The 25,006-nt window shown below is 48.4% G+C and overlaps 1 protein-coding gene across 1 annotated transcript; it reads right to left on the bottom strand.

The window, feature by feature from the left end:
• Nucleotides 1–9,189: 9,189 nt before the first annotated feature.
• On the bottom strand, nt 9,190–23,757 carry CCR9 (C-C motif chemokine receptor 9). The gene is made up of 3 exons (XM_006077508.4): nt 23,637–23,757; nt 16,795–16,839; nt 9,190–10,272 (listed from the first exon to the last, which is right to left on the bottom strand). Exons 2-3 carry the CDS (start codon nt 16,813–16,815, stop codon nt 9,190–9,192), a joined length of 1,104 nt encoding a protein of 367 aa, XP_006077570.2. The 5' UTR covers nt 16,816–16,839; nt 23,637–23,757.
• Between the last annotated feature and the right edge of the window lie 1,249 nt (nt 23,758–25,006).

The following is a 25,006-nucleotide window of genomic DNA, read 5'->3' on the forward strand; positions in this document are numbered from 1 at the left end:
AGCAAGTAGCAGAGAGTTTCTTGGAAGAAAGTCCTCTTCTTTGGGTTACCTGGGGGCACATTAAAATACAGAGTCATGGGCACGCCGCATGTCAACTCTGGTTCATTGGGTCCAGTTCATTCACAAGTCTGCCAGATGAGGATATTGGTGGAGGTGATCCATGGACCATGCCAGAAAGTCCTTGATGATCACCGCTCTGTCACCATTTTGGTTAGAACTTGAGGAAAGGGGTAAAATCAGCTAATGGATCTGTCTCCTAATTCCACTTTGCCAGTGACCCTCAAATCTTGGAGCCAGGACCTCTCCCTCAGCTCATTGGTCCAAACACTGGGATGCAGTGATGGAAATGTCGTTCTTAGAGAGGAAGATATTTCCAAATGAACCACCTGGTATGAAACTATCCTACAGGTAAAACCTTTTTGCAACCGTAACTTTTTTATGGCTTATGTTCTTATTCAACGGACATGTTACCCAACTGGTCATTTGTAAATAGAAAAACATTCCCTTCCCCAAACCTGAAGTAGTTCCGTATGTGTCCACAATTTAAGATTTAGAGGAAGAAATATGAGTTTGGTATCAAAGGGTCTGGATTAAATAGGGATTCCTAAACTGGTCCATACACAGAATTCAGAAGGTCTTTGAACTTGGGAAAATAACACCTTTCCTCTACTATCTAGCTAAAATTTAGATCTTCTTCAATTATGAATATAGACTACATGCCACATGAGTATGCATTAGCAAGACCTGTGTCTCTGCCACTGGTGGAAGTGACAGATATTTTCTTGTTACTTAAAAGTTGTTGCAGACCCTTTAAATATCATTTATGCTCATCTTCACTGTGAAATGAAGGTTGTTGTTAGACCTGCTGTAGATTGTTTTTAACCGTGTTCATGAAGAGACGTGTATTACTAGTTCACAAATTTATCTTAATATAGAATTATGCTTCAGTGTAATTGGTTTCCCTTGTAATCGTATATATTTTATTCATTTTATTCATTCTAAAACATTCTGAGAAGGCTTTGTCAGATTGTCAAAGGGGTATATAAGGGAAAAAAAGGTTAAGGACCTTTGGGTTCTGGCAGGTCTTCATGGAAAAGAAGAGAAAGATCAGCTCATTGCAGCATTGGCTTATTATTTATAACATATAATTAATAGCAGCAGAAGTAATTTGATAGGCTCTTGCCATAGTCAGCCACCTGTTACAGATGAGGAAACCGAAGACCCAGGGAAGCTGGTAAGTCTGAACCATTTGGAGAACTGTTACTACAAGGCTGAGATGGCTGTGGGAGTAGTTTTCTCCAAACCATTCTCATTTCACTGGAAAGTAGATTCTCCAATGATTAAAAAAAAAAACCTTCCATAAACCAAGCTATGCTGTGGCAACCCTTGACGTGTAAACCCTTACTATGTATCATCCTCCCTACAAGAGGTTAACAGTTATGTGCTGAGAATTACAGCTCATGGTCCCACACCGTCTCAGCGGATCAGATCTCTTCTGGCTCTTAGGTTTTCTGGATTCCAAAAGATGAACAAGGGAAAGTGCTCGGGCTCACTCTGCCTTTGTTGGCCTTGCCAGAATATTCTGAGTTCCCTAGATTGTTAGTCCCACTGAGAAAGTGTCACCCACAGCGTGAGACCTTTTAGCGTCTGCTCACTCATTCCCAACTAGCTTTATACCTCCCTTGGTCCCTTTGGTAAGAGGGGGCCCAGCCAAACAGGAAGTTTCCATCAGGTGTTCATTCACTCATTTATATCTGGAGCTTTGTAAGGGTAAGAGCATGATTTTATTTTTATTTATTTTTGGCTGTGCTGGATCTTTTTTGCTGCACGCAGGCTTTCTCTAGTTACGGAGCATGGGCTCTAGGCACTCAGGCTTCAGTAGCTGTGGCAGCCAGGCTTTCTTGCCCCACAGCATGTGGGATCTTCCTGGACCAGGGATGGAACCCGTGTCCCCTGCGTTGCCAGGTGGATTCGTAACCACTGGACCACCAGGGAAGCCCCAAGAGCATGATTTTTGAGAGGAAGTATATGGTATCTTCGGAGAAGGCAGTGGCACCCCACTCCAGTACTCTTGCCTGGAAAATCCCATGGATGGAAGAGCCTGGTAGGCTGCAGTCCATGGAGTCGCTACGAGTCGGACACGACTGAGCGACTTCACTTTCACTTTTCACTTTCATGCATTGGAGAAGGAAATGGCATCCCACTCCAGTGTTCTTGCCTGGAGAATCCCAATGACGGGGGAGCCTGGTGGGCTGCCGTCTGTGGGGTCGCACAGAGTTGGACACGACCGAAGCGACTTAGCAGCAGCAGCAGCAGCATATGGTGTCTTGGATTTGCTTTAAAATACCGTAGCAAAGGGAGGAGCTAACGGAGAAAGGTAGGAGTGAAGGAAGAAAGGGGGGAAGGAGGAGCAAATGAAGGAAGGGAGGCAAAGGAAGCAAAGAGAGAAGAGGAAGGGAAAGAAGAGAAGGAAGTGGGTGTTGTGGGCGGGATTAGAATGCGGAGAGTGTTGATCACCGTCGGAGCTGAGTGATGGATATGAGGAGGTCGTTGTGCTATTCTCGCCACGTTTATGTATGTTTTTTTATTTAATTTTTTTTATCTTTTGACTGTGCTGAGTCTTTGTTGGTGCGTGGACCACCCTCCAGTTGCAGCGCACGGGCTGCTCATGGCAGCGGCTGCTTTCGTGGAGCGCAGGCTCTAGGGCACGCGGGCTCAGCCATTGCTGTCCCCAGGCCCTAACCAGACCGCAGCCTTAGTAGCTGTGGTGCACAGGCTCAGTTGCTCCAAGGCATGTGGGACCTTCCGGGGTCAGGGATTGAATCCGTGTCCCCTGCATTGGCAGGAGGATTCAGTACTGCTGAGCCACCAGGGAAGCCCTATGTGTGTTTTTTTTAATTTTCATATTTAAAGATTTTAAAACGAAAAGATCATGAGTGGTGATAACCTGAACTAACTCAGTGGCGGGGGCACTTAGCCTGGCAGTGTCGCACAGGCGTGGGCACCACAGGGCCTTGGCACATGTTACCCCCTCCTCCCAGTGCACCCTCCCTCCCCTTCCTCCTGTAGCTCATTCCTGCTCATCCTTCAGCTCTCAGCTTAATGCCACTTCCTCGGGGAAACCTTCCCTGCCTCTCATGCCCACAGTAGGTCAGAGCCTCTTGTAACACACTAGCATCTCGAAACCCTCTCTTCATGACTGTCTAATTGGCATCTGTCATCTGTGAACTGTGAGCTTTGTGGGTACTGGCCCCGTGTCTGCTTTTCCTTAGCATCACCTAAGCCCAGTGCCTGACACGTAGAAAATGCTCCATAAGTTGTTGTTCATTGAGATTGGTAAAATATCGTTATCAATTGCTGTATTTTCCCAAGACAACAGGATTTCGCAACAGTAAGTGCACTTCCAAGAACCAAATATTTGAAATTGGAGGGGCCGTTGATTCCCTTAACATACATTTACTGAGTGTCTGTCATGTGTGAGGTCTGTCGTAGGCACTTGGGACATAGCAGTGAACAGAAAAGAAGAACAGTCCCTGCCCGAGTTTATACTTCTTAAGCGTCAGGTGGTGCCAAGCGTGGAGAAGAGCAGAGCAGGGAAGGGCACTGTGGATGGGCCGGGATGGCCTGGAAGAGGAGGTGGTGTTTAAGCAGAGACCTCAGGAGGTGGCGGAGGAAGCATGTGGCTGGAGAGACCCAGCCAGAGTCACCTAGGGGACTGTGGGGTGAACTGTCTGACGCCTTGTCCAGACTCTTCTGTAACGCTGTCTGTGCCATGAGCTCCTGCAGGTTCAGCCTAGGTTGGTCACGTCATTGCGTTGGATTTGAAAGACTAATGGCAAAATTGTTGGCTCTTTGGTATGCTGTTTATCAACTGCTATGTAACAGATTACCCCCAAACTCAGTGGCTGAAAACAATAATAACCATTTTATTGTACCTCATGATTTTATGGGTCAGGAGTTTGAGCAGGGCTTGACACGATGCTTCTTCTGTTCCCTGTGGTATTGACGCACTTTGAGGTGGCGTCCAGCGGGCAGATGGACTGTTGGTGAGAAAGGAGCTAGGAAGACCAGCAGGGACAGCGTGGGGTGAGGGGGACAGGTGGGTGTCCAGGATTCTGGCCAGGTTTGGCGGCAGAGTCGTTGGATCTGCGCATCCTCAGACCTGCAGCGGAATCTGTGGCTCCTGCATGAAGAATTTGAGGCTCCACAACTGCACGTGTTTGGGGAGGAGCCTGTGAGAATCATGTCATCATCCCGTGGCCCACTTTTGACAGAGGGCTCAGCAGGGCCTCAGCTGTCCCATGTCATTGTTGAGAGTTTGTGTGCAGTGATATCTGAAGCAATGCCAGCCCAGTCTGTGCCCATGCATCTTTGCAGCCCCTGGTACTCAGCCTGGAACTCGGCACACTGTCGGTCAACCCTTCAAAGCAGCAGCTGATTTGTCTGACCGTGTCACACATGCAAGGTGGGACAGCTTGGTGGGCGGATGCCCAGGATAATATCCTAGCCTTGTTGGTTCCTACAGTGTGATGCTGGGTGGGTTCCTGATCCCTGAAGTGCTCAGCCCCTTCATCTATAAAATGGTTGAGTTACATACAGTATTATCTACCTGGCACAAAGCAAGCAAGCAAGAGATGACAGCTTGCTTGTCACAGGAAGAGGCAAGCCCATGTCTGCCTGGTACCCACGGGGCCTGGCAGGCTGTTGGTGTGCACAGCGGTCTGTTGATGGTTGAATTAAGATCAGTCAGGCCTCTGCTCCCCCGGAGAAGGAAATGGCAACCCACTCCAGTGTTCTTGCCTGGAGAATCCCAGGGATGGGGGAGCCTGGTAGGCTGCCGTCTGTGGGGTCGCACAGAGTCGGACACGACTGAAGCGACTTAGCAGCAGCAGTAGCAGCAGGCCTCTGCTCCCAGCCTCCTCAGATGAGTTCTGTGACGGATGCTCACAGAACACTGTAGCTCTGAGTACCCTGTGCTCTTTGCCCAACAGGTCTCAAATGTGCTTTTGCTAGGCCAGCCTCTGATGAAAAGGTTGTTGCAAGCTGACTTCTCTAGAAGCAGATGCTGAGATGGAATCTTGGGGGCAAATGTCTATTCAGGATTGCCAACTGTGAAGGGAAGTAGGAAATAGGATTGGGCAGAGAAACCTTGCCAGCCTGGCATGAGGCTGTGTGCATGCTAAGTCACTTTAGTCGGGTCCAACTCTCTGTGATGCTATGGACTGTAGCCTGCCAGGCTCCTCGTCCATGGGATTCTCCAGACAAGAATACTAGAGGGGGTTGCCACGCCCTCCTCCAGGGAATCTTCCTGACCCAGGGATTGAACCTGTGTGTCTTACATCTTCTGCATTGGCAAGCGGGTTCTTAACCACTTGCGCCACCTGGGAAGCCCAAATATGTCAAGAGTGAAGGGGAACTCACCAAGAGTCACACGTTGGAGAGAAACATTTGCTTGTCTTTCGTCAGTTTAATAATACAGACATTGAAAGGGACATTAGCTATTTGGGCTGTCTGTAACAATAATTACAGAACTGATTAGAGAGACATTCCCTGTCCCAGGAGGTTGCTGGGCTCAGACCACAGTTGGAACAGGAGGGCCATGTGGAGTCGGGCCAAGGAAACTGTTGCAGAACCACCAAGTCTTGGTTGCGATGATAATTCTAAAACCATGCTATCTATTAATCACTCATAGTAAACAATCAGTAACTACTTGTCAAATGAAGAGAGAGATTTCTTTGGCGCGTCTAAAATGTGTGAGGTGCAGATACTGGAGGCCATGATAATCTCCCTTTTGTCAAAGTCATTTAGCACCCCTTGACCAGACCTCACTTTGAGACAAGCTGTATTAGAGCTTCAGCATCAGCCTTTCCAATGAATATTTAGGACTGATTTCCTCTAGGATGGACTGGTTGGATGTCCTTGCAGTCCAAGGGACTCTCAAGCGTCTTTTCCAACACCACAGTTCAAAAGCATCAATTCTTTGGTTCTCAGCTTTATTTATAGTACAAGTCTCACATCCATATCTCACATTTTACATCAAAACAACATTCCCCTTTGAATGTACACATTGTGATGTGTTGACTTGAGATTAGTCTTAAAAAATTTTTATAGGTAAAGCAGTATCTTTTTTGATATATTTCATTCAGTTTCCTGATTTTTCTGACCTATAGAGTTCCTGTAAAATGTAATTATATTATAGTCCTCTTTTATCATTACTTCAGGAAAGTACTCACAGACATATTTTCTAGAAATGTTGAATGGGTGTCCTATGGGTGTCCCCTTGCTGATCCTTCCAATGTTTTTATCTTAGGATAAATCTGCTTCGAAGACCTAGTTTAATTTGAATGTAAAATGGTCCTATTTATGCAATCCTTTAAAAACTGATTTAGCAACAAAGGATAAAGTCTTTAAAATATAATACAGCTGCCGTGTATCTTTGGTCCTGCTTTGACGCTGCAGTAGGACTGGGACAGTCAGGCGGTGCTAAAGGAGGCCCTTGGAACTAGGGGTGGTCATCGCGCTCAGTGCAGGCTTCATGGTTCTTGTGGCATTCATCTCCTTTCCTAAAAATCAGAGGGGGGAAAAGTAGAGTCCGTGACATTTTTTTCTCAACTAATGTTCATTGGTCAAGGCCTTATCTACCTCTGTTGTTGTTCAGATGCAGAGTCATATCTGACTCTTTGTGACCCCATGGACTGCAGCACGCCAGGCTTCCCTGTCCTTCACTATCTCCTGGAGCCTGCTCAAACTCATGTCCATTGAGTCAGTGATGCCACCCAACCATCTCATCTTCTATTGCCTCCTTCTCCTCCTGCCCTCAATCTTTCGCAGCATCAAGGTCTTTTCCAGTGAGTCTGCTCTTCGCATCACGTGGCCAAAGTATTGGAGCTTTAGCATCAGTCCTTCCAATGAATCCGTAGGGTTGATTTCCTTTAGGATTGACTGGTTTGATCTCCTTGTAGTCCAAGGGACTCTCAAGAGTTTTCTCCAGCGCCACAATTTGAAAGCATCAGTTCTTTGGTTCTCGGCCTTCTTTATGGTCCAACTCTCACATTCATATATGACTACTGGAAAAACCATAACTTTGACTGATTGCACCTTTGTTGGCAAAACTAACATGTAGTTCAGTTCAAACTACCTCTGAACTACCACTTAATCTCCATCATGGTGTCCCATAAGTGACTCTAGGCTGGCGGAGATTGAACAAGCACAGTCGTGGCTCATTCCTCCTCCTTCCGTCTCTCCCCCAATCCTCAGCTCCAGTGGAGCCCCCAGGACATAGTACCAGAACCGCAGTATCAAAAGGGCACGGGATGGATAAACCAAACCCAGTCAAGTTCTTCCACTGAACTGCACAGGGTTATTTAGGTTTGGCCCATTCCTGTTGCTTATTCTAGGTTTCTCAAAGGATATCTGAGTCTTCTTCTGGAAAAGGTGGCCACATGGACAGCTCTGTCCATAGACTGCCTTGGGAAGGTCATCCTCCCCCTGACTGTAGGTGGTTCTTATTGTGCTGGGACCCATGTTGACCTGCTGGTCCCAGGCCAATGCTTGTTTGCCACCAACTGCCCACACATGGGGGTGGGTTGGCAAGGCTTGTGCATTTTCTCTTGCTCTCCTTGTTGTGGTCCACTTTCTGCTCACTTTATTCCTCACCGACGTGTAGTTTAAAAGTGGACGGGGAAAAGGATGCTGTTGTAGAGTCCAGCGCTTTGGTGTCCCCTTCAGAAGGGATGGCCTTGGAACTGAAACCACGGCAACTCACAGCCCACTGGGAAAACGAGATGCCTTCTCTGAAGCAAGTGGCAAAGCTGGGATGGTTCATGGTCCTGTTCTGATCATCTTCTTTGGAAATACCAATGGACTCACTGGAGAAACTTGGAAGATAAGTTTGCCCAGAGGAGAAACTAGAAACTGTTCAGCCAAAATGGTTTTATGGTATTTTGGAAGTGTTATTTCCTTATCCCAGTCTCTTATTCTTCATAATCTAATATGGCTGTTTGATCTCTATACACATTTAAAATATAGAGACAGGGTAAAAAAAAAAAGTGAAAAGTAATGGATATTTGTAAACAGTCATTTAAAAAGCACTTTTCTAATAAATGAAAATATTTAATGTGATAAATTTGCCAAATAGTAAAAAGAGACACAAAGGTAAGTTACATTTTTTTTTCAGCCTTATCTCTAAGTTGAAAGCTTTTTTTAAAAAAAAAAGTTAGTATTATACAATATGAAAAAGAGAAGCATGGAGGCAAATATCCTTCCAGTGGCCTCAGAAACAAGAGGACAAATAGGACCAGGCCATTGTATAGGGAACAGAGTGGACCACCATACCAGCCACTCGATAGAGTGAGCCCACAGTGGAGCCAGGTCCCCACCAACCCAGGTTCTTAATCTCCCTGCACGGGTTGTGAAGACCACTTCAATGGCACCAGGGGACAAGCTGAATCCTGCCCAGATCAGCGTGGCAGCCAGGTGAGGAATCACAGAGCCTCCAGAAGACGTGGGTTGGAAGCCAGCAGAATTCAGGTGAAATGCTCATACGGGCAATTGCCCAAAGGCTCACTGACCAGTGCTGCAGATAGTTTCAGAACAGGAACAAGGACCCTCACTGGCCCCAAAGAGATCAAGGACAGCAGAAGGGAATTGGATCTGAGGTTGTTTGGAAGGCTCTAGATCAACACCTGCCAAGGGTATCAGCCCCCAAAACCAGAGCAGAAATTCTCCAAAGACAGAAACTTTCATGAAGCCTTGTGGATTCGTGGACTGTGGCAATGGCCGATGCTTCTGTGTCTTCTTTTGGAAGAGATGAAGCCACAGCGATTCCCAGGGCTCCGAGAAATCAAACGCCTCCTCCAGAGCTCAGCTGCATTAATGCTCAGGCAAGTGGCAAAGCCACGGAGGCCTGCGGTGTCTGTCGTTCATTAATCCTCCTCCGAAAACCACAGGCTTTGCAGTCAGGAGCCAGGCAGCAGTCTCCTGGGATGGCCAGTCAGTTTTAAAGAGTCCAACTTGGCAAATCCTGACCAAAAGTAATAATGCTATTCAAATTCATCCCTTTCTGAGTTTTCTATTTCCCTTTTCTCACTCCTTCTCCTTGTCTACTTTCCCTCTGGCCTGTCAGTAAGGGAAGCTGTGTCTGAATTTCTGGACACTTCCAAAAGGACCGCCCACCTCAGAGAAGCCGCCTCAGAAGGAGAGAGCCCCCGAGGTTGTCTCCAGCAGCATAGATGACAGCTTCAGGCTTCCCTCTCTCCTCGTGAACGAAACCCACTGAGCCTGGCTGATGCAGCCCAGGTTCTTCAGGGTCTTCACAAGATCCCGGCGGAACCTCTCACCCACAAAAACGTAGAGAACAGGGTTCAGGCAACTGTGGAAAAAGGCCACAGTCTGAGTGACCTGGAAGCAGATGTCAATTTTGATGGAGAGGGCGCAGCTGGAGATGAACATGGCGTAGGCATCGATGGTCTGCACCAGCAGGACGCAGTTGTGGGGGAACTGAGACAGGACGAAGACGGTGAGCACAGTGATGGTCACCTTCAGGGCCTTGTGCTTGGAGGACTTCTTGGCCTGGATCAGGGTGTGGATGATGATGGTGTAGCAGCAAGCCATGACCACAAAGGGGAGGAAGAAGCCCAGGATGACCTTCAGGGTCAAGACAGCCGACTTGAGTTTGGTACTGTCGTCGCTGGAGTAGACCATGGTGCAGATAGCAATGCCGTGTTCCTCCTTGACTTGGCTGTACAGGAGTTCTGGGAGGCAGAGCGCGGCCGCCGTCACCCAGATGGTAAAGCAGACCATCTTGCTGTACAGGAGCCTTTTCTGCCTCCACATCTGCGCCCTCATGGCCTGCGCGATGGCGATGTACCTGTCCACGCTGATGCACATGATGAGCAGCACGCAGCTGTAGAAGTTCATCTTGTACATGCTGTTGACCACCTTGCACATGAAGGTCTGGAATTTCCACTGGTCCGCAGCGGCAATGGCCCAGAAGGGCAGCGTGGCGAGAAAGAGAAGGTCAGCGATGGCCAAGTTGAGAAGGAACATGTCGGTCATGGTCTTCACTCTCGTGCAGTACCAGTAGACCAGGATGACGAGGCTGTTGCCCACGCCGCCCACGATGAACACGAGCCAGTACAGGGGCGGGAGGAAGTGGCCCGCAAACTGCCTGACGTGGCTTTTCTCACAGAAGTAGTCCGTGAAGTTGCCGTCGTACTCCATGGGCGGCGTGCCATCGTAGCCGTAGTCATCTGACAGGTTGGGGGTTAGGCTCTGCAAGGAGACACAAGGCGACACTGGGTCAAGGGCTGGCTTCTGGAGGTTCTGTCTGATGGCAAAGGCACGAAGCCCTTGAACCTTCCAACCCCAAAAGGCTTTGAGAAGGCAGAAGAAGTGTGTGTGTAGGAAGTAGGAATTCCAAGAGCATCTGCTTAGACTGTAAATGATTTATTTATTCAACAAATGTTTATTAAGCAGGTGCTGAAGAGTCAGGTATGGTTCCCACTCTTGTGGAACTTTCCTCCTCTGGGACGAGACACGCAAGCAAAGGAACAGTCACAGGCCACATGACAGGTGCTCCATCGGGGTGGAAGGAGGGTCTCAGGGCCACTGGTGGGCGAACTTATCCAACTAAGTGAACGAGTCTGATTGTTCCTTCTCCTGTCTACTCTGCACTCCCTAAAAGGTCCTCAGAGGCTTTCACACTTGTCTGGGTCCAGATTCCCCTGAATCCTTTGAAAGCTATGGATCCTCTCTTGAGTAGCAACAGTCACGCATGTACCCACTTACATGTGTGCACACACATGAGCACGCACACTTATCTATACACCCTCACGTACATGGACATACACAGGAAACAACACAGGCTGCATGATTTCAGGGTCCCTTGTTGAGAATTTCTTACGAATTTCAAGACAGCAGAGCATTAAATCAAGCAAGTAACACTTCTAAGCATGAGGCCCTGTGCCACCCACCCATGCAGCCAGCCCTCACAAGCCCTCACATTTACAGACACACATGCACACAAGCGTGCCCACACGAATACACATACATATCCACATGTACACAACCCACACATACATGCACACATTCAGACACCTGCGCTCACACCCTCACAATGTGCACACAAGCACGCATGCACACACACACCCTTCGATACAGCTAAGGACTCTCCAGGCATATTTTCAGAGTGATTGAATTCGCACATAAAAAACCTGGAATTGAATGAATTTCGTCAAGACCACAAGGCCAGCCTGTATCATCCTTACAGGATCAGAGTGCTGGCCATCTTTATGAGTGACAGAGGAAGAGTTCGTGTCCTAGGCTAGGGGAAGCCTGGACACACCTGTCCACCTGTGGTCAAGACTTCTGCTCATAGCTTTGTCCATGACCGGTGGGTAAACACCCTTTGGATCTCAGGCACAGGATCCTCTGAAAATCTCCCTGCAAATATAAATGTCAGTTATTTGCCAGCTTATTTGTTTCCCTACTGTCAGAGCCCCAAGTGTGTGCCAGACCTTGTGTGGAGTACAGGATGTATGTGCATTTAATCCTGTACCTTCCAGGTAGGGATGGGCCCCTCTTCCAGATGAGGGGCAGCTGGCTTCCAGAAGGAATTCTGAGGTGGCCAAGCTATTTCTTCTGTCCTCTCTGCTCTCTGAGCCCTGGAGAAACTGCTCTTGCTGGAGAAGCCACCCACAAAGGCTGTTCTCAGGTCTGGGTCAGAATAAGACCTAGAGAGATCACTGTAAGGATCTGAAATCCACTCATTTCCCACTCACTTTCCATCCAAGAGCACACACTGGAGCCCCCTGGCTGAGCACTGGGTTGAGTGATTTCCCACAAGCTGCCCTGAGTTTATCCCGGGGACTGTGTCGAGGTGGCTTCTAAGGAGCTCGCCGTGCACCCCACCTCCAAGGGAGTTTTGGTCTAGCTCTGTGTCCACTCATCAAGACCTAGCTCAGACGTGCATTTGGCATTTACATATAAAAGAGATGTGAAGCAAGGCTTTCGTATTTCCTGAAGAACAAGTGAGTTGTTTTTAACTCATGAACCATATGAATTCTGTGACTGATGAGGATTCCCTTTGTAATTGGGAAGCTCAGTCAAACTGGTAGCCCAAGTATAGTAACCAAGTAAAACCCTTTGACCAGTGCTGCCTAATAGGAATATAAGGCAACTCCTTAATTTTGCATTTTCTAGCAGCCAAGTGAAGTCAAAAGAAATAGGTGGGTCTCACCTTAATAATGTGTTTTATGAAACCTAGCATGTCTAAAATATTATTTCGTTATGTAAGCAATGACTTCCCTGGTGGCTCAGACAGTAAAGTGCCTGCCTTCAATGCAGGAGACCCGGGTTCAGTCCCTGGGTCGGGAAGATCCCCTGAAGAAGGAAATGGCAACCCACTCCAGTAGCCTGGAAAATCCCATGGACGGAGGAACCTGGTAGACTACAGTCCATGGGGTTGCAAAGAGTCGGACACAACTGAGCGACTTCACTTTCACTTTCTTTCAAGCAGTGTAAAAGTTATTAAGATATTCCACATCGTTTTGTTGCATAGACTATTTTTGGACTAAGTGCATTTTGCAATCAAGGGACATCTTAGTCGGAGTGACCACATGTCAAGTGCTTACAGTCTCTGTGACTCGTGGCTACCGCGTCGGACAGCTCAGTTTTAGGCTGAAAACACAAGTTCTAAGTCTTCCTGTTTTCTCACTGTTCTGTCAGTTTGCTCTGACCCTGTTTGAATGTATGTCCTTTGTCTTCTGTTGTATGCACTCAGTAACTGCCTCATGCCTCTTATGGAACATGACAGGGGCCGTGTGGACAGAGTGAAACAGGGTGTCATTACTGCTGGGAAGTGCCAGTCTCTGATGGGGCTGACCATTCTCTTCCACATCTTACTGGAACGTCTAGAAGTTCTCTTTCCCAAGGTTTCCCTTGAAACATTTCTTAGCAAACTGTGTTGTTCTTAGACCCTTTTAAAACTGTGACATCGTCACCAACTAGACCACTGCTCACAGCCTGTGGTCCCCCATGAGCAGTGGTCTGAGCCAGATCTAGAATCTTCTCCCATTGTGAGGAGCAGCAATCTGTGGGGGTGGGTGGGCCCAGACCTGGCCAGGATGGATGGTGTTTGTGTGAAGATCCCACCATCTTATTCCTTGACTAAGAGGTCAGCGTGCTCACCTTAAGCTTGAGAAACAGCTCTTTATTTCTTGTTCGTTGGTGATGAATAACGTGATTTGTTCACTCATTCAGCATTTACTAAGCACAGAGTACATGTCAGGCAAGGAAGCCACTTCCAAAGGTCAGTGTTCTTGTCAGTGATGGTAACAGAAGTGGAGCGAACCATAAGAAAGGTCCTGGACTCACCTGTCATGGAACGGGGGGGAGGGTGGTCTGCCTGCATGTGGGGTCCTGAACTCCACAGCACAGAGGGGCCCTAGACAGGGCAGTATCGTGGGATGGTTCTGTTATTCCCAGGGGGCTACTTAATTGGAGTATTTATATCATTCGGATGATTTTTAGAATTTTGATCAAGAAGAGAAGTGCCTGATAGTCACAGATCTAAGTAAATGAGAGACTGTCTCACAGCATGCCCAGGGACTGGCCTGCAACTCAGTGGCGTGGGCCGCCTTCTGCTCACGTAGGCTTTGGCTTCTGTCCCAGACAGAGCTTTTAGAGGCTCAACAGGTTTTAGAATGATTTTCAGATGTTAGAGACCGTCTTATAGAGGAGGGCTTCCCTGATAGCTCAGTTGGTAAAGAATCTGCCTGCTATGCAGGAGACTAAAGTTTGATTCCTGGGTCGGGAAGATCCGCTGAAGGAGGATAGGCTACCCACACCAGTATTCTTGGGCTTCCCTTGTGGTTCAACTGGTAAAGAATCCGCTTGCAATGCAGGAGACCTGGGTTTCATACCTGGGTTGGGACGATCCCCTGGAGAAGGGAAAGGCTACCCACTCCAGTATTCTGGCCTGGAGAATTCCATAGACCGTATAGTCTGTGGGGTTGCAGAGTCGGACACAACTGAGTGACTTTCACTATAGAGGAGGAGACAGACCCAAGGAACAGAAGGTTCTGGCCCAAATCCTCACCCCCTGGGGAATGGTCAAGGCCAGAGCCAGGCCCCTGCCCCGCAGCCCCAAGCTGGGGCACTTGTAATCCCTGCAGACCCGGCACCTTGCTCTCCACCTCCTGATGTCGTCACTGTTACTTGTTGTTGTTGTTCAGTCACTAATTTGTGTCTGACTTTTGCCAGGCTCCTCTGTCCTTCACTGTCTCCTGGAGTTTTCTCAAACTCATGCCCGTTGAGTAGGTGATGCCATCCAACCATCTCATCCTCTGCTGCCCCCTTCTCCTCCAGCCCTCAATCTTTCCCAGCATCAGTCTTTTCTAATGAGTTGACTCTTTGCATCAGGTGGCCAAAGTATTGGACCTTTAGCTTCAGCATCAGTCCTTCCAGTGAATATTCATGGTTGATTTCCTTTAGGATGGATTGGTCTGATCTCCTTGCTGTCCAGGGGACTCTCTGAAGAGTCTTCTCCAGCACCACAATCCAAAAGCATCATTTCTTTGTTGCTCAGCCTTCTTTATGGTCCAGCGCTCATATCTGTACATGACTGAGTGGCCGCACCGAGCCTGAGCCTCAGTGTCTGGGCCCCGGCACCTGAGCTGAGTGGCTGTCAGATCCCCCACCTGCATCCTCCCCCCACCCATCCCGGAAAGACTGTGGGCACCAGAGGATGCCCTGTGGCTTCCTGTGCCCAGGGCAGCCGGGAACTGCCTTTTGCTGGGGGCAAACCTCAGTGCACAGCAGATAAGGGGCCTGCCCTGCCTGCCAGTGCCTGCCACCAGGCGCTCTGCCCAGTGGGACCCAGCTCCCGAGGCCGTGCAGGTGTGTCTTCCTCCCCTTGGGAGCCCTTGGCCCAGAAGCTGAGGCCCAGGCATTGAAGATGCTACAGCTCCTGGACTCCATCTTCCCCCGACTTTCCGGGGCCTCCCTCCTGAGTCTTGTCTCAGGATACCCTCCCCCAGCTCCAGGCACCTCTGGGGAAAGGCCACTGTGGAGGGCCAAGGCCATATCCTTCCCTGCTCCTTATACCAGGATGGGCACCTGGAGAGAAGAGACGGCCCGGGAGGGAAGAGGAGGGAGACAGGCAGGGAGGGACTTGGGCTGGTGGGAGTGGGCAAGTCCCTGCTTCGAGCAGGGGAGGCTTTCAGCCAGTGAGCCGTGTGGACACTCGCCTTCAGGGAGGAGCCCGGGAAGCCAGGACCAGACCGCCCCCAGCGCTCCTCTTCTTTGAGCCATTTGACCTTGAACCCTCCGTCCCTCCCCCAGCGTTGCTTTCCTCATCTGTTAGCGTGGCTCCGCCTTTACTGTGAGACTGGAGGAACACGGCGCCCTGGGTGGTGACTGGAACACGGCCGGCCCTCAGAAGAGTGGCCCCAGGAAAGTCATGGCTGTTGACCAAGCTCATAGCCACAGAGGTCACAGCTTGTCCCCGTGTAGGTGGTGCTGGACACCTCTTGACCACAAAAGGTCATATCTGAGTGCATTTTCTTCCTTTCTGGGGCTGCCTTGCAATGTTTGGATATTTTCCCAAGATCCCAAATGATAAAACCGAATGACTGACGTTATGAGCCCTGTTTCCAGCATCAGGGATAAAGAGCAGATTCTGTTTCAGGAGAAACTACGGTTCTAATTTTGGTCAGAAAAATAGAGACTTATTTTGTTACTTCAGCTTTCCAGGTGGTGCTAGTAAAGAACCTGCCTGCCAGTGCAGGAGACATAAGAGACTCGGTTCAGTCCCTGGGTCAGGAAGATCACCTAAAGGAGGGCATGGCAACCCCAGGCCCTAGCCTGGAGAATCCCACGGACAGAGGAGCCTGGCAGGCTGCAGTCCATAGGGTTGCAAAGAGTCGAACACAACTGAAGTGACTTACATGCACCTTGTTACTTCAGCAGGCCCAAAATAATTGTCTTTTTGTTATTGCTGTTGTTGTTACGGGAAACATGATGACATATGCAATGCTAAGTATCCTCAGCATGTGATAAATAACCTACTTGATGTTGGTGGCGGCAACCACCACTCTCCATAGGTGGGGGAACCTACAGCATGGAGGACATTTGTCGACTCCACTAAGAATGTTTGACTTCAATACCTACGTGTAAAACCCAGATTCTCCCTTTGAGAAAGCAAAATTAAAATCCTTAGATATTTTTGTGAGCATTTAATATAAGTAAAGCATAGGAACTTTATTTGATTCTATAATTAATTGTATTTGGCTATAAAATCATGAATGATTCTCTGGATCATAGCTGTACTCACTCATTTCTATTAGCCTCTTTCAGAGAAATATATATCATTATTTGCTTTTTTGTAAAGACTATAATGTTTGATAAGAAACACGACTAACATGCCCACCATGGGTCTTTTAAAAGCAAATGAATTCTCCCTTGCCCTCTTTTGTCTGAGTTTCAGAACAGACACATGGGACTAAGCACGTTGTAAAGATCATAAAACCCTCACCTATGAGTAAAACCTGAACCAGCCTTCTCCTCTGCCCCCTGCCCCCCACACACATACCGCAGAGCTCTTCCAGAGCTTCATGTCTGCACAGCCCTCTGTGCTGGGCACTGACCAGCTGTCTGGAACACCGCTCAGCAGAACTCTTGTCCTGGGAAACCACAGAGCACTCCTTCCCCCACAATGGAGCCCTTCCCACTCCCCGAAAAGAGGCCCCCAGATGCAGTGTATTTCAAGGAGCCCAAGGGTGTGGCCATACTCACTGTGGCTTCTGTGGGGACCATGGTGGGTCAGACTCAGACTTGCTTCTAGAAAGAGAGGGCAAAAATCAGAACGAGGGCTGGCTTTTGACTGAACAGTAGCAAGTTCCGAGAGATGGAGATGAAGCATTTAATTTGTTTGTTCTCATGAACAAAAAAAAAATGCCAAGCTAGAGTTAGAATCCATGTTATACTGATGCTGAGTTAAATAGATTTCAAGTCAAGTCTAGATTTCACAGTCATCTAGGTTGTTAACCTAGAGTTGAAAGAAATTTCTCCTTTGAGAGCACTTGGGGGCTTTGATGTCTTCCCAGTGCGTCCTTTTTACCTTAACCCTTCTTCTCATAACTCAGCTTCTCTACCAGGCGCCGCTACTCCAATTTTATCCACCAAGTGTCCCCTGAAGACGGCAGGACAGCAGACTTAAAAGAATGCTCCAGCTGACTGCTGGAGGGGCCCCTCGGCAACCAGGTGGCAGGAACCCCAGGGTGAGGTGGCATCTGCCAGCATCAGAGTCCCTCACCAGGAAGGGCCCAGCACCCCAACACCTCCCTGCGTGCTCAGTTTACGAATTCAGGGCCTGTTTGCTCTGTACCTTGACTTCAGCAGGAAAAGGAAGTCCTGCATTTCTTTACCAAAGAAAACATAGTTGTCTCATGCAGAGGGCCTCCAAACTAACTGAGATAAATCTCCGCTGTTGTTTTCTTGTGTTTCGAATCTCTGCAAAACCCACACCTCTGTGGCCAAGCAAACAACAGCTTGGTTCCTTTCAAGGAAGGGATCTGTACCCCAGTGGGGCATTTCTTTTTTTATACACCTTCAGTGAGTGTGTTTCTGAGAAACATGTTCAGCCCACACCCCAAGCTTCTGGAAGGAAACTTTTCCCTCATACATCCAACTGTAACCTGTTGGGCTTTTTTTATTCTTGTTTTCATAACACAGCCTCATGACTCTCTGTGCTTTTCTAAGAGTGTAGTTGTTTTAAAAACATAGCATGTGACTTGGGAGATTGAGATTGACAAAGATACATGACTATGTAGAAAATAGACAAGAACTAGCGAGAACTACTGCCTGGCATAGGGAACTCTACTCCATGCTCTTGGTGACCTAAATGGGAAGGCAATCTAAAAAAAGAGTGGATGTGTATGTATTGACTGATTCACTTTGCTGTACAGCAGGAACAAACAGCACCGTAAAGCAACTATACTCCAATTCAAAGAAAAAAAAACATACCATGTGGGATACCACTACGGAAACCTGTTACACACACACCATGTGGTATCTGCCTAAGAAAAACACAAGCTTATATCCATGCAAAGACTGACATATGAATGTTCATGGCAGCTTTGTTTGTAATGGCCAACTACTGGAAACAGCTCAACTGTCCTTCAAATAGAGTGAATAAGTCACCGTGGAGTATCCATACAGTGAATTTGGAACAGCTGCTGATACACACAGCAATGTGGATAAATTTCAAAATAACCCGAAAAAAGTACATACTGTGTGATTCCACTTGTATAAAATTCTAGGAAATGGGAGCTAATCAATAGTGACAGAAAGCAGATCGGTGATTTCCTGGAGAGAGAGAGAAGGGCAGGGCAGGGCAAGGGACAGGAAGGGACAAGAGCAGGCCAAGGAGCCTGTGGGGTGAGCACTGTGCTCACTGGATTGATAGTGTGGTGATCTCACGGGGGTGCACGAATGTCAGAACCTGGGTTCTGTGCTTCAGACATTTGCAGTGCGGGTAGCTGGATCTCAGTACAGTGGTTAAAGTAAAGAAAGGAAAAACAGCAAGATCTGATGAACACTTCTTGTTTCTGTCCCTCTTCAGAGTCATATCAGGCCGTTAGCAGGCGGGGGAAAGACACCCAGAACTTCCTCCTTGTAGCCTTCCTGCCAGTAGCTCCCCCAAAGTGCCTTGAAGTGCCTTGGGCTGTTCGGTGGGAATCGAGGGCTCAGTATGAACTCATGGCTTTTAGGGTTAGAAGACATTAAGCAGATGATGTTTGATAGATCAGTCAATCGATTGATAAATAGATACAGGTGAGTTTGTGTCAGTGTGTTTTGTTCGGTCACTTCAGTCGTGGCCGACTCTCTTTTGCGACCCCGTGGACTGTAGCCCACCAAGTTCCTCTGTGTGTGGGATTCTGCAGGCAAGAATGAATACCAGAGTGGTTTGCCATTTCCTCCTCCTCCAGGGGCTCTTCCTGACCCCAGAATCAAACCCTCGTCTCCGGCATCTCTTGCATCGCAGGTGGAGTCGTGACCCGCTGAGCCAGAGGTGTTAGGTGTTTTAGCTTATTTCCTGCCTCTGCTGCGACGACGTAGAAGCAAGGACACACCGTATAATGACCATCAGGTGCCCAGGTCTTGGTTTCTAAATACCTTTCTTCCTGACAAGGAACCAGGACCCCATGGAGAAATGCCTGATTCCAGAGTGAGGGCAGGGAAACTGTAAAATGAACTTGGGACTGATTTTTAACCCAGAAAGAAAGTGTTTAAAGGCATTGAGGGCTTGTCAAAGGACAGAGGCACCAACTTGATAGGGTTCCACTAGCCAAATCTGAGGCAACTTGAGCATCAAATTAAATAATGATGGCAGTCATTATAGCACATTCAAATAAATAAGGATCCGTGGATCCATACTGAGAAAAATAAGTGAGAAAACTGAGCTCTCCTTATGGTGCCAACTAATAAGTACAGAGGATTACTGTGATTAGAAAATCACCAATGGATGATGAGATTAGCAGGTGAGCATTTGATAAGAAATTTACTTCGTCTCAAAGGATCTCCCCCCCAAATGACAAATTGCCCCATTGACTTTATGATTTTTTTTTCTCTTATGCTCTGAAACAAATCTTTGTAAAAATTTGCCTAATTAAGATGGAAAAATCTCAACTCATCTAATTTAACTTTAATACATCTTGGGAAATAGGGAGATAGTTTATAAGACATTTGTTAGAAAACACTTCATATATTTCTAGTATCTATGTAGCCCCAGACTCTGCCATCCCATGTCGCCTCCTTTTAACTTGCACAAAAAGACTAAATATTAGCCAGATAATATCTGAGAAAACAAATTCCCAAAGGAGGAGGCCACACGAAGAATAAAGAATGGATTTGGTTTTAGCTAGTTACAGGTTGAAAATAAGGATTGATGGTAATGATGCTGGTGAGAGTTTGAGGGCAAGGCCTCCACACAGCAGTGGAGAGTGTAAATTTGTGTGACTTTTTCGGAGGATTAAACCGTGTCTGTCGAAAGATACAGAGCACAGCAGCTCTGACTCAGCTGTTCATCTGCTGGGAACACGCCCTCCTAGTACTCACACAAAAGAACATAAAGGTACATGAATGCACTTCCCTGGTGGCTCTGATGGTAAAGAGTTCACCTGCAATGCAGGAGACCCAGGTTCGATTTCTGGGTCAGGAAGATTCCCCAGAGAAGGGAATGGCTACCCACTCCAGTATTCTTGCCTGGAGAATCCCGTGGACAAAGGAGCCTGGTCGGCTATAGTTCATGGGATCGAAAAGAGTCAGAAACAACCGAGCGACTAACACACAAGATCCTATATGTTGTCTCCCCGCCCTCCCAGAATCAAAAAAACTAAAGGCAACCTATGGGTCCAGCAGTAAGTAATATTCTGATACACTTATTCAGTAAACCGCATGTAGCCAATAAATAGAATAAATCAGACCTCACACTGATGCAAGGAGGTCACCAAGATTTTTAGGTATATACATGCAAAATGTAGATGATGATGCATGATCTTTTAAAAAATATATAAAAGGTTATACACTTGATAGCTGTCAGTACTGAAGTGTTTTCTGGAAGGAGATTAAACAAGGATGTTGTTTTCCTTTAGGTTTTTTAGCCTATTTACATATTCTACTTTGTGTACAACATTTTATTTTAAGGGCTATCTTAAAAATAACTTGTCAGCTTAAAAAAAAGGAAAAAATAAGCCCCAGTGCTCTTCCGTCCTGTACACCTGTTTGCAAAAGTTGTCCATAGGAGGAACTGGTCTCCTCCTAACCCTGGAAGAAGGAACCTAGCAAGTACATTCACTGTGTCTACTACTGGCCACTTTGGAATCCTGCACGGGCTCTCTGTAAAGGTTTATCCTCCTTCCGTTATAAAGGTGCTTTGGGCTCATAGAAGATTTGGAGAGAGCCCAGGGGTGAAACTGAAAATGAAAACTATTCCTCCCTAGACCGCCCCACCTAAAGACCACCCCCCCCAAGCCTTTTCATCTGCTCCTCCTGCCCTGTATCACATAGTTTTCGTCTGTGTTATTCCACAGACTGCACAAGTGTCAGAGCTTGCTTTCATTTTCTTCTGACCCCTGAGAAGGAGAGAAAAACAGAAGGGGAAAACCCACAAGTAACAAAACACACCGAAAGTAAGGGACCTCTCTGCTGTCTGTTGGGAGAACACGAGGGCTGGGCTCAGTGCCCCCCAGGTCTCCCCCGCCGCTCCACGAGGCCTCGCTGGGGTGCGTGAGCCACCCCATCTACAAAGCCTGCTTGTCTGTTGACTCCCGGGGGAGTGAGGCGGGGGAGCACGCCAGCCCCCATCTGCTCCTTGGCCCCTCCTTTGCTGCCTGTGGGACCTTAGCAAGGAGCAACCTGTCCTCCCCAGCCTTGGTTTCCTTGTCTGTAAAATGGACGTGATCACCCGACCTACTCTAAAGCCTTGTTTCCAGGGTCAAGTGCGGTGCTGTGCTTTAAGGCTCTTAGCGGGATGCAGAGAACTCTGCAATGATGAGGAAGCAGGCTTCACCCCACAGCTCACTTACACAACACGCCTGGACACTGGATACACTTTCTTGGCTTAAATACTGTGCAAGACATGATCCATGTCTTCAAGAAGCTCACATTCAAGTACAGTAGATACATCATGGCTGCAAATACCAAAGATGGGAAATGCTAGGAGATGATTTTGGAATTGGGAGAAGGAAGCCGAGTCCCCCACACTGGAGAAAATCCAGGAGGGCTTCATTGAGAAGGCAACAATTTTGCTCTTGTAGGCTGAAGAGGGCTTCCCAGGTGGTGCTAGTGGTAGAGAACCCACCTGCCAATGCAGAAGACACAGGAGAACTAGGTTCAATCCCTGGCTCGGGAAGACCCCTGGAGAAGGGCATAGCAGCCCTCTCCAGAATTCTTGCCTGGAGAATCCTGTGGACAGAGGAACCTGGTGGGCCACAGTGCATGGGGTCGCAAAGAGTCAGACACGACAGAAAGAACTTAGCGCGCACACACGTAGGCTGAAGAGCATGCGGGCGCTCAGTGAAGGGAGAAGACATGATTCCAGGTCAGGGAAATATGAGAGATATCCACAGAGGTGTGAATGCTGGAAAGCAGCAAGTATGTGCCGGGTCCTGAGGAGCAGGGAGCTGCTCGTCTCCAAGAGTGGAGAGTGCCTATTAGAAAACTTAGCCTGGGATCCACTAATATCTATCGTTTTTCTAGTCTCTGCTGTCCTTCAAGGCAACCAGTGTGAAAATCCGCATGGCGTTACTCATAGTAGCCCCAGTAAACTGGATACCGTACTAAAGTGAGTCAGGAAGGCAGGTCCTGACTTTGATCTTTGTCCAACTTGCCACACGGAAGTTGAATCACCTCTTGCGTTTTGTTTTTGTTTGGAAGCTCTGCTTTTTCACGTTGCACGACCGCAGGGACTCTGAGCTGTCCCTGAGCAGACTCTGTGTGTTCCCCCAGCCTGGGTGAGGTGCCCACCCCTCGCCGGGCAGGCACTGCACTGGGCCCAGGGGCTGTGAGTGAGGGGCATGTGAGGGGGCTTCAGAGCAGATGGACAGATATTTGTACAAATAGGCTGTCAGACGCCAGATGCTGAAATGGCAGGTGAACTTGGGTTTGTTGGATGAGGGGAGGGAGGAGCAGGCCTCGCCCACTGGTGGCTGTCCCGCATCCCAGCCCCGCACCCAGCAGCTGCCCGCCCACGGAGGGCCCAAGGGGCCACACCAGCTAAGAGCTGGTGAGGACAAGTGTGTTGACAGGACAAAGCAGTAGTCAGTGAGGAGTCACTTATTATAGAGCAGCTTCACTTTTATCTGATTGTAAAGGACTGTATTCACAATGAAAAAAAAAATAATCCCCCAAAGCAAGCATATATAATGAAGAAAATAAAATCTCCCCAAACACCCCTTTCCTAGGATGGCCAGTGTTAATCTTCAGAGATGCGGTCTTTTAGACATTCTAACACAATCCCACATACACACATAACCCGTAGAGGAAAGGAAATCAGACTACCCAAAGCGTTTTCTGTCTTGCTGTCTAGTTAACAGTCTCTCACGGACCACTTTTAATGCCAGTTCAGTGTGAAGTTATGTCACCAGATTGAGGGGCTGCCAAGTGTTCCACTCTCTGGATTCTATATGATTCATTTAACCAGTCACCTCTTGGTGCAGAGTTCACTTGTTTCCAGTTTTTCGTTGCTACAGAGAATGCTGCCAAAAACACACTTTCCCTGGGACAGCCCCTCAGACCCAGGGACCTCATCGGGGCTTCACTTTCCCAGCCCCAACCCACCTTCTTGTCACCCGTCCCCCACTCTTGCTTCTCCCTCCTTCAAGGAACAGATCACCGAACAGACTGTCTTGAACCCGAGTCTCACACGTGTGGGTGGGAGGCAGTCTTATTACTCACCCTGGAAGCCTGGGCAAGGCACCCACCTGATTCACCTCTGCCTCCCTGGCAGCTTCTAGCCAAGTACCTGGTGCTCAAGGCCACTGAGCAAGCGAGTGGGTTTTAGAAGCCTTCGTGGCAGCACACAGCTGAGGACCCAGCGCCCCTGGGATGGGGAGGAGGAAGAAGGTGATACTCACGGGGGAGGGCAGCGAGTGAGGCTCCAGGAGGAGGCGGCCCCGCCAGCTCTGGGGAAGGGCCTGGCTTGCTGTTTGCCTGGGACGAGGAGCAAGCCTTCTGTGAGCTCTGAGCAGGCTGCTACCCATAGAAAACACCAGAAAGGAAGCCAGGCCACCCCTGCCTGAGTTATCACTGGTGGGGTGGCCAGGAGGGTGGGGAGAGGGAGTCACCAGCTGCAGCTTCCAGCAATCAGCAGAGTCAGTATGTGCAAACAGAACTGAAAAGCCAAGAAGTGCTGGTCTAAGGGAAAACTGTCTTCTCTGAAGATGCTCAGACAAGCCGATCGTCTGACAGCCATTTCTTTTGCTAGACATGCTTTTCCAAAGCATGGCTCCTTTCAGGGGATGGGGAGGTGGAGAGTCCCATCGAGGGGGATCAGGCTGGCCCAAGTGTATCTTTATAAGGTCTCATTGTCTGGACAGGCCTGTGAGGGGGTGATGATCACCCCTGTCCCCTGCCCTGGGCATCACAGAGTGACCCGTTAGACCTTAGATGTACCTAAACCCGTACAGCTACTATGGTACCATAGCTACTAGCCACGTCTGCCTGTTTAAATTCAAATCAATCACAATGTGACTAGTTCCTGAGTCACAGCAGCCACAGTTCGGGTGCTTGACAGCCGTGTGCGGCCGTGGCCACCGTGGTACACGGCACAGGTGAGGAGCAGGCCCGTCATCTCCCAAAGTTCCGTCGGATGGCAGTGCCACCTTCGAAGGTCACGCATGGGACAGACACATCTGGGAACACAGGGAGTGTTGGAGAGCCAGGAACCCCTTAAAACTGAGGTCAAATACAGTAAGATTTTATTCTGACGTGACCACTATCCACGAGATGTATCAACATCAATGATGCATTTCATCTTACTGATCATGGGTGTTCAGGTGACATTTTGAAAAACACCTAAACAGATGTTGTATTTTTGACAAAGTCACGTGTGCAAGTCTTCACCAGCAACAGCAGCTACGGTGGAGCCTTCGATCACGATACAGTTGCACCTCTCTGGGTCCCAGGGCCAGGCACCATGCCTGGCATTTGAGGGGCATTTGGGGAATAATTGTGAAAGAGAAGCTACAGTCAACAGCCTCTGATGCCCAGAACAGAGAAAAGACTCAAGTTGATTCTTTGTTGTCGTTATGGCAAAGACTCGTTTTTTTTTTAGATTTGTTCTGGGGGAAAAAGTCCCCACAGCACTGCAGTGAGACTGAGTTTGCCTTTTCAGTATATTATATATCGGCCTGTGGCCTTGGCGGTGTTCCTCCAGGCACAGGACCCATCCATCCCAGCCACCATCAGTTCCTACAGAGCAAAGCCATGCAGAAGATGCAGCTGG

Source organism: Bubalus bubalis, chromosome 21 (assembly GCF_019923935.1).
Source record: "Bubalus bubalis isolate 160015118507 breed Murrah chromosome 21, NDDB_SH_1, whole genome shotgun sequence".
NCBI lineage: Eukaryota > Metazoa > Chordata > Mammalia > Artiodactyla > Bovidae > Bubalus > Bubalus bubalis.